This window comes from Mercenaria mercenaria, unplaced genomic scaffold (genome assembly GCF_021730395.1).
Source record: "Mercenaria mercenaria strain notata unplaced genomic scaffold, MADL_Memer_1 contig_2183, whole genome shotgun sequence".
NCBI classification, from domain to species: Eukaryota; Metazoa; Mollusca; class Bivalvia; order Venerida; family Veneridae; genus Mercenaria; species Mercenaria mercenaria.
Window position 1 is genome coordinate 28,576 of NW_026460224.1, and position 9,635 is coordinate 38,210.

At 33.5% G+C, this 9,635-nt stretch overlaps 1 protein-coding gene across 1 annotated transcript; it reads left to right on the forward strand.

Moving 5' to 3' along the window:
* The first annotated feature begins 1,605 nt into the window (after positions 1-1,605).
* Positions 1,606-8,091, forward strand: LOC128552229 (uncharacterized). The gene is made up of 6 exons (XM_053533259.1): positions 1,606-2,175; positions 2,777-3,169; positions 3,951-3,980; positions 6,697-6,825; positions 7,155-7,188; positions 7,523-8,091. Exons 1-6 carry the CDS (start codon positions 1,842-1,844, stop codon positions 7,578-7,580), a joined length of 978 nt encoding a protein of 325 aa, XP_053389234.1. The 5' UTR covers positions 1,606-1,841; the 3' UTR covers positions 7,581-8,091.
* Positions 8,092-9,635: the final 1,544 nt, after the last annotated feature.

A 9,635-nucleotide genomic window follows, 5' to 3' on the forward strand; every position in this document is an offset into this window, starting at 1 on the left:
CTACACGACTGAATGAATCCGGACGCGAAACCCCAGGTGCACAACTACACATGCTGACCAACATTCCTGTAAAGTTTTGTGACTCTACGTCAAATACTTTTGGAGCTAGGCGCAACACAACATTCTCGGAAGGACGGATGGAAGGACGGACGGACGGACGGACAAGAGCAAATCTATATGCCCCCACCACTCATGGGGGGCACAAAAAGATCCTGAGTTTATGTTAATTCCAAGTTATTATTCACATACAATATTTTCATACTTACATTTACTATTAAACTGTTGAATCACGAATGGGCTCAATATTATACTTTTCCAGAAAATAGCAACATCTTGGATGTTTTCTCAAATGACCCTTATCAAATTGGTAAGGCGAACTTGTCATTAGGTAGGATAGTTAATTGCCTTACAATTGATAGGGTTCTCAGTAGTTAACAGTTTACAGGGGTAATCTAGGGTTACATTGGCCAACTTCCACCAGGCTGTATGGTTCAGCCATCAGATAAAATGTGCTATTTTAGAGGCTTAAGATTTTCTTATTTTGCTTGCAGTATTTATATAAAAAAATAACCATGCAGCCAGGGAGCCAGGCTACCGGTGGGTATGCACCTTTAAAGGTGTATTGCGTAGCTCAGTGATTATTTTTTTAATGACGTGTACTGTGTGTTGGCGGGTATTTTGCAAGAGATTATGGTTGACAGTCATTCGAGTGTCGCGCATTACAGCCATCAAGTTGCTAAATTTCTGTAAATACAAATAAGATTATATTTTCGTTTTCTTTAATAGCTATAATTTCTATTCCTTTTCATTTATATTGGTTTAAACTCGTTTATAGTTACGATGATTACATACGATCCATTCAGTTAGGTTCGTTATCATTTCAGATTAAAGACATTATCCATTTCATGTAAATACGTCTTATTCCTAGGTATTATATTTTCAGAAAATTCCTTAGAAGTATCTTCAGGCGAATTTCAGAGTATTTATTTTAAAAAAAGAACAGGACTAAGAAGTAACTATAGCGAAGCCTGGTTTTGTCATATTGTAATATTTCGTAGTGTTTTAATGCGATCGTTCTTGACATGATAATTTTGCTGTTTGCTTTCCAATCTTTGGGACGTCTAGAATTTTTTTTATAACCCAACGGATTCAAAATTAGGCAATCGTCAGACAAGCGAACTTACTCGCCGCAGTTGCAAAGCATTGGAGTAAGGAATCCTTTTAAAGGAGTAGGATTGCATGCCCCGCTTTCTGCAGTCCGACTTTGGTTTCCTAAAAAACCATTTGGTTCCGACAATAATGACAGTCATGAAATGATGTGGTGATTAATTTTTTCTTACTAATTCGAATTTGTTTTATACAATAAGTAAACTTTAGAAGACTATTATGCTGGTCAACGTAAATGAAGAAACAAACACTGATTTGTAAGAGGAGATGTGAAATATACATATAAGAAGTATAAAGAAGAGATACCATTGCAAAACTGACAGCATAAAATAATTACCAAATCAGACAAATTTCCCTATCACTCTTTACAGATTACATTATGTATTATTTTGGTTCGCTTGTGAAGCATTTAGTCCTCGCCTTTATGTCTAGCGTTAACAAATATCTAAAATTATCACAATCTGTGACAACATTATAGACCCACTGATAACGATAACTACATGTACTGAGCAGCACATAACAGTTATATTTTATCTGCATAGTCAAGACTTTCGTATGGCCTATCTTCGCAATATAATATTGAACTTCCTGTTGTTGTTTCTTTTTCAGTTGCCGGCTTGAATTTCACTTTGTCAAAGACGAGAGTTATAGTAGGAACTACAGGAAAGTTGTTCATGTCATGTCATGTTTCAAAATCAGACGTTGAGGTATTCTATAACATACAGATACGGAGAGAAACTATTTCCGGATGGCAGACAATAGCACTTATCGAAGCAGGTGGTATTGAAGTGCCAGCTTTACATAAAGACATTGATAATGACAGGGATTTTGTTGTTGGCGGTATTCTGGATAAAGAAAACCCACTTAACACTCTTTTGACTTTAGAAATGAATATAGAGAAGATGACTTATAATGATGCAAGATTGTATAGATGTGAGATGACGTATAAAAGCAATATTTCTGGAAGTGCTTTCTCTGAAACCAGAAATGCCACACTTCTAATAGAGGGTAAGCATACATTTTTTGTTATGATGCTGATAGTATTAATTTTATTTTCACTAAGCAAAGTACTTTGTACAACTTAGATCATCAACGTGACTATTTTTCATTTTCAAAATATAAATATGCTAATTCTGTAAATCCAGTATTTTCTCCACTGATGCTCAGTCGTAACTTTTGTCATATTTATACATAAAGATCCTTCCCTAAACGTACTTTCACGTGTTATGACTGACAATCTCTGTAAATAGACTAATTCGCAGCTATGCATTACAGACCTCAAAATTCAGCGTATGTTACTTATTACCAAATGCCAGTTATTAAAATATACTCTTATCAGAACTCTTGTCTACTAAAGCATAGGTCAAACACGTGTATGCATAAAAATTATGCTTCTGATTAAACTCAATCTTTCTATTTCGAATAGTTTATATGTAAACTTTCACTGTTTCTTATTTAGCGTTGGCCAAAAACACCAATCCATGGACCATTGATTAAGATAAGTACAAGTACTGAGCAGTAAATAACAGTTGCATTTAATCTGCATAGTCAAGACTTTCGCATGACCTGCCTTCGCAATATTATATTGAACTTCCTGTTTCTTTTTCAGTTCCCGGCTTGGATTTCACTTTGTCAAAGACGCGAGTTACGGTAGGAACTACAGGAAAGCTGTTATTGACATGTCTGGTTACAGAAACAGATATTGAGTTAATATATAGCATACAGATACTGCGAAAAACTAATTCCGGTTGGCAGACAATAGCAAATATCGAAGCAGATGGAATGCCAGCTTTATATAAAGACATTTGTAATGACAGGGATTTTGTTGTTGGTGGTATTCTGGATAAAGATAACCCACTCAACACTTATTTGACTTTAGAAATGAATATGGAAAAGATGACTTATGATGATGCCAGAGTATATAGATGTGAGATGACGTATAAAAGCAACATTTCTGGAAGTGCTTTCTCTGAAACCAGAAATGCCACGCTTATAATTGTTCGTAAGTAAATTATTTTTGTTATAATGCCGAAAGTATTCCTTTTTACTCCAAGAAAGCAAAGCGTTTGGTGCAACTTAGACCGTCAACTTGACTATTTCCACATTTTCAAAATTTGCATGTATTGCGTCTGTAAACCAAACGTCTTATTCTCTGATGTATAAGTATCTCGTTCGTTTTGTTTATTGATATAAATTATTTCATACAGAACAGTTATGCGATAACACAAAGAAATATTTATGCACAGAGCTACTCCCCATGTCATGAATGATTATTTTCGTAAATATCCCATTCTCCCTTTGTAGTTTATACTCAAATACAGCACAAAAGTAGCACTTAATTAATCTATGGATTTCATCGACAGATAACGAATGCCTGTCATGTTTAAATATATACCTTTATCTATGAAAGCATGGACTAAATACGTTTTTGCATCTGCTACTGGTTGGACTTATTTTTCAAGTTTCAGGTAGGTAATATGTAAGCGTTCAAGATCTATTTTTTAACGTGGTCCAGTCTTTGCCGAATCTGTTGAAATCAGAACTGATTTAAGAAAATTATCCAGAGCTGAAAACTTATCTGGTTATCAGCCGCAATCCGAAATCGAATTCGAGCCGCTGGCTTTGTAGTCCAACCTGTTAATCACTGTGCTACTAGTGCCTTTTTAAATAAGAACTATGCGTTTTAGTATTTACGTTATTCAGATAGATTACAGTTTTCTTAATTGCTATAACAAATTTACGAAACTTTCTTAGGCACATTTGTCTTCTATTATCACTTTCAGAAGCCGATAATAAAACGGAAGAACGAGCAGGTACGGTTTCTCCTTTTGTTTCGTAGCTCTTGTAATGTCCATTATAACTTTTACATTTATTGCTGAATACTGTACTATAGTTTAGAATTACCGACTGTAGGAAAATTTGACACAGTCATTTGTGCACTTTAATATATGCTAACATTAACCATGCGATGTTTACAATTGACGTGATTTTAATACCAGCATTTAATGAATTCATTTTGTTAGGTAAACAAACTGGGACTGTGGCGAAATGGAAAACCGTTCTTTAAATTTTCATGTTTTCTCTGTGTCAAAAAGAACACGTAATAATTCCTTCTCTAGCGGCCTTGTCTCACTCTTTCCCACTGGTCAGATCGCTTTGTTTCCGTACGAGTATAAAGTTGAAATTTGGCGCCTTGAGTGGCTGCCTTTGCGCTATGTAAAGCACCTTTGAGCGTGTTTATCGTGAAAAGAACGCTGTATAAGTGTAAATCTGGTATGATATATTATTATTATTATTATTATTATTTACCAGATTTTTATAGCGCTCTTTTCATCTATAAAATAAACGTTCAAAAGCGTTGTACAAACTACATATCACAGAATGATATTGACACACAATACAACACAAAATTATATCAACAATAAAAGGTAATTAGCCTGAATCAGGTTTTACTCTACATTTAAATTGTACTAGATATTTTAAAGAACAATAAACAACAGTAAATAATTTTCATTTTAAAGTCATATGACAGCTTGTTTTCCAGTGCAAAGTTAGTTTCAACAGACCTTGAAGAAAAAGTGTGTTTTAAATGATCTTTTGAAAGCATCCAAGCTTTTAGCGTCCCTAATGGTAGCCGGAAGAGCATTCCATAACTTCTGTGCAGCTGATGAAAAACTACGATCAGTGTACCTCACAGTTTTGCTTTTTAGATCAACTAGTTGTTTTGAGTTGTTCTTGGATCTCAAATTTCCTGCTAGCTTAAAGAGTTCTAGCAAATCTTTAACATAGATCGGTGATTGGTCATACAATGCGTTGTATGTGTGAACAAGAATCTTAAAGTCCCCTCCGTAACTAAATGGTATCCAGTGCAATTCTTTTCATACCGATGTTATTCTCGTTAAGATTCGAGCTGCAGTGTTCTGCAGATTTTGAAGTCTATTCAGCAAGAATTCGAAACACAATACAAGAGCGCATTACAATAATCAAGGCGTGAAGTGACGAGTGAATTTACTAGCGATTTTGTAGCATCTTTATTTAGATATTTCCTGATGTGGCCTATTAGACGTAGCTGTCCGTATCCTGATCTACAAACTGAGTTAAAATGTTTTTCCATGCTCATTTTGGAGTCTAGAAAAGCAGCAAGATTCCTTACACATTTAGATGGTTTAATGTTCTCTTCTCCAATCTTCACAAAAACTGATTCAGTATGTTTTCCGTTTCTTTGAGAGGTAGATGACTTCAGTTTTATCGGCATTGATTTTCAACATGTTGCTGTTCATCCAAGATACATTTTCTACGAGACAGTTTTCAACACAGCGTAAAGCATCCTTCTGAGAGACCGGATTTGTTGGTTTGAAAGATAAATAAAACTGCCCATCGTCGGTGTAAAAATGGTGATTTAGTCCATGTTCCTTGCCTATTGTACCAACTGGTTTAGTGTACATTGTGAAAAATTTTGGTCCGAGAACGGACCCCTATTTCATTTGCACTAGCCCTTCATTGCAACTTGTTGTCGTTGCTAGTAGTACTTGTATGTTAAGCTCTCGTAGTTGCAGGCCTCAAAATTCATTTGATGTCATTGTTGTCCAACTGCTTTATTTTGTCTTTGTATGTTTGTGTGAATGTTAAGAATCCATACATACACTGCGGAAGGATTTCGTTTTGGAAGGGTGTGTTCTTGACACATTTTGATTTCTACTGGATCTTGGTTTAGGCTTTTTTTGTCTTTTGCTGCTTGTTCCGAAGCGCCTGTAGCTTCCTGTTTGGTTTATTGGACATTAAATAAGAAATTAAAAACGAAGTATATTAGGACTAGTTTCAATATTTGGAATGTATTACTCAATCTTATAGTTCCGTTCTGTTGCAATCTGTATTATCGGTTAAGGGGAATTTCCAAATCTAAATCTTTAAAGAAAAGAATGTGTTGTTTTGAAGAAAACACAATTAAAACGTGATGACATTTAAATGGAAAACTGTTATGCAATAAAGCTTCAATATTAACCGAAACACAACCTATTAGATTAAATTTTACACAGATCAAAAATAAGAGGTCGTTTAAGAATAAATAAACTGTGACAGAGGATGCAAGAATACGTTTGATATGGTTATAAAATTGATATATTTTAACAAGATATGCTTAAGCGCATGAACTGTAGCGTTTGTAAATCTTCGGTCGTAATCTGGAGTAAAACACAAAGAGTCTAGTTGTCCTTTATAATTTGGAGTAAAACACAAAGAATCTAGTTGTCCTTTATATCTTTTTATCAAGGTATGGGTTACAAATGAACCCTATGTATCATTTATCTTTTTATAGATACACCTATATTAGCAGTTTGAAAAGAGTCACTGTGTCGCTAAGCTATTTGTAATTGTGATGTACATCAAGAAGCATACAACTGAGAGTCTCAAAGTCTCAAAATTCATTTTTATTGAATTGAATCTCCTGCTCGTGCTTTTACTGTAAACTTTAAAAACTCCGCTTAAATTTTGATAGACGCAGCGTGTGCCATTTTTAAATTTACATTTCAGACACATTGCAATATTCAGAATGTGTCAGCAAAACTACTTCTATGATTGTTGGCGTGATTTGGGGAGTGGCAATTATTTTGACCACAACTTATGCAAGTTATATAACAGTGATAATGAGGAGAATGAGGGGTAACTGTCTTTTTCTTATCATTTCTTGGCCAATATTTTAATGCCACCAATTTTGTAAAAGTCGTTCAGCCAGAAACTAAGACACTAACTGGGTTTTCCCATTAGAAAGAGTTTATATTACTGTCTCTTACTCTAGATCTTAAAAATGATAACGTGTTTTTCAAAGAATCATTATTCATTTATGACATCATTTATTATATTTCTCGAGGTCACAATATTTCTTGCACACTAATATATACATGTCCTTATTTACATATTAGCCAGGTAATAAGACACATAAGCTTTTCTAAAAGATTATCCAAGAATATATTAGCATTATTTTCTTATAGGTAGAAATCCTCATTGTGAAAGATGTGAAATGCTGTAAGTTAGTTGTTTAATAAAATCTGTGGTTAACAGTAAATAAAATAAATAATTATTGTATGTCTGACAGTTTTTACCGCAAAGTCCGATTTTAAACATAAGTCCTCTTATTTCGAATAGACTGTTCATTAATTATTTAATATTTTAGTCTGCATCGCTATTAGTATAGTTTTATTTGTTATTACGGGACTGTTGTCGACACCTTTTTGTTTCCCAATGCATCCATTTTGCAATGGCAAAATTATAATGTAAACAATTGACAAAATAGTTATAATATTGTTTACAAAAGTACTGAATGTAAACGATAAATTGATATATTTATAATATATTTCAGTAACGCTGCACCAGTAAATGACACAAGTGAAATTCAAAACAGTTCAGACGAGGTATAGATAACTCTCGTAATGAAGAAGAAGATACATTGTGTACTTCGGGCTTACTTATATTGAAATAAATGTGGATCAAAAATGATCGACACAATTTCCGTATTTTGACAGTTTCAGAGAACTTAACTGAATAATAAACCGCGCATAAAGTTTTAACAATTTTCTTTTTTGCGGAACAATATCGTTAAAACATATAGGTTTTAATATTTTAAATGCTTTAAAAGCTGCATCTGTTTTAAAATAATACATGCTGCTTTTCTTTGGAAAATTTTTAATGCTAACATGCGGCTTTGTTTATCTTTAACTTGCAAATTGTATCATTCTTTATCTTGGTTGCCTTCTGTGCTTCAGATGGTCTACATATATCTATTTAATTAAAGGTGGTTCATCAGATTTTGATTAACTAATGGATTTGTTCAAAACGTAATCAACTGATCATTTACACTTACATGTGTTCACGAGTTATTTTTATATAAACCAGAATTTCACTGGAAGAATTTTTAAAATTTTATTTTCCTACCTGGTTTCTCAACCAAGATAGCTTATTTCAGCGTAAGTATACAACTGAATTACCAGTTTTCAAACCACCTGCAAAAATGCATGTAATAATTGTTTAAAAGGTTTTTCGTTCTTCAGTATAACACCAAATCACATAATAAGCGCAAAAATGGCATTGAAGAAAGACGTCCGAAAACGGCAATATTATTTTACCATTTTAATACCTAGTTTTATATGCATGAGCAGAGGCCATTCTACTATCAGTTGAACACCATTAAATAATTTAATTATTTTTCTGCCTTATAATATAGTTGACACTAAATTGATTTCTGTGCATCATTCTATCTTTTTACAATTTATGTTTGCTTGATATTCATTTTTTTCCATCGAAATATAGGTTTTTATACCCTTTAATAGTTTGTTAGCGTAAATTTCGAAATATAATATCTCATCCAGTGATTTGTCGTTGAATAAATCATTGTTTGGAGTTCAGATGCGAAGGAATTATATCACGAGGGCGCATAATACGCATCTGAACGACAAACAATGATTTATTCAAGAGCAAATCACTAAATGAGATATTATATTTCGATTCTAACACGTAAGCAAGGATTTTTAAGTACATTCTTGACGACATTCATTAAATATTTGCCCATTTTCAATTGGTTTCTTTTCCAGTGCGTCGCTATGCCATTTGACGCAATGACGTAATAATTGTGACGTCAGAACAGTGATTTGTTGTATAATAATTCACTGTTTTCAGCCTTCTTTGTTTAATACGAAAATGAATCGGATCGTGTTAGAATGAACATTCTAACATGGCTCGATTTGATTTCCAGTTAAACAAAGAAGAATATGAAGCTTTGTATATTCTTCGATAAACAACAGTTGACGCGATGACCGGTAAGAGAGCATTTTGACGTCAATTATGACTATTATAAAAATATAAGCGCAAGGAAACATCAGGCTGCGAGTAAAGTCATACCAAATAGAGCCTAATCCGTTTCTTTGAAAAAAAGTAATAACAAATTGTACATATTATAACATAACAGGAATTTCGCAAGAATCATCCATGAAGTTATTAGAAACACTTTCTGCCTAACTGGTAAATGAAGTAGAACATTTTGAATAATAAAGGTTTTGTTTGTTTGTTTCTTTTGGGTTTAACGCTGTTTTTCAAAAGTATTTCAGTCATGTAACTGCGGGCAGTTAACCTATCCAGTGTTCCTGAATTCTATACCAGTACAAACCTGTTCTCCGCAAGTAACTGCAAACTTCCCCCAGAGGTAATTCAAGTGAAATCGCACGACTTGCATTAAAATCGTCTTGAAATGTAATTATCTAATTTAGTGAAAAGACGTAACATCGGGAATACTCTTTGTTGGCATCTCTTTAGATAGCCAAATTACAGGCAATATTTTCTGTAGATCTATGTACAAATGTTCGGAAATTGTAAGGAATTTTCACTTAATTAGATTTTTTGTCTGATATAATGCTAATTGTCTTTATCAATTTCGACAGATAAGTATAAAACTTCAGTATGTAGAAAACACAGCGGCTCGC

Bases quoted from the DNA above. Each gene is read 5' to 3' on its own strand.
- LOC128552229 (XM_053533259.1), top strand. From the start codon at position 1,842: ATGTCATGTCATGTTTCAAAATCAGACGTTGAGGTATTCTATAACATA. The intron at 2,176-2,776 runs GTAAGCATACAT...TTTCTTTTTCAG, and splicing joins TGCCACACTTCTAATAGAGG to TTCCCGGCTTGGATTTCACT. The intron at 7,189-7,522 runs GTAAGTTAGTTG...AATATATTTCAG, and splicing joins TGTGAAAGATGTGAAATGCT to TAACGCTGCACCAGTAAATG.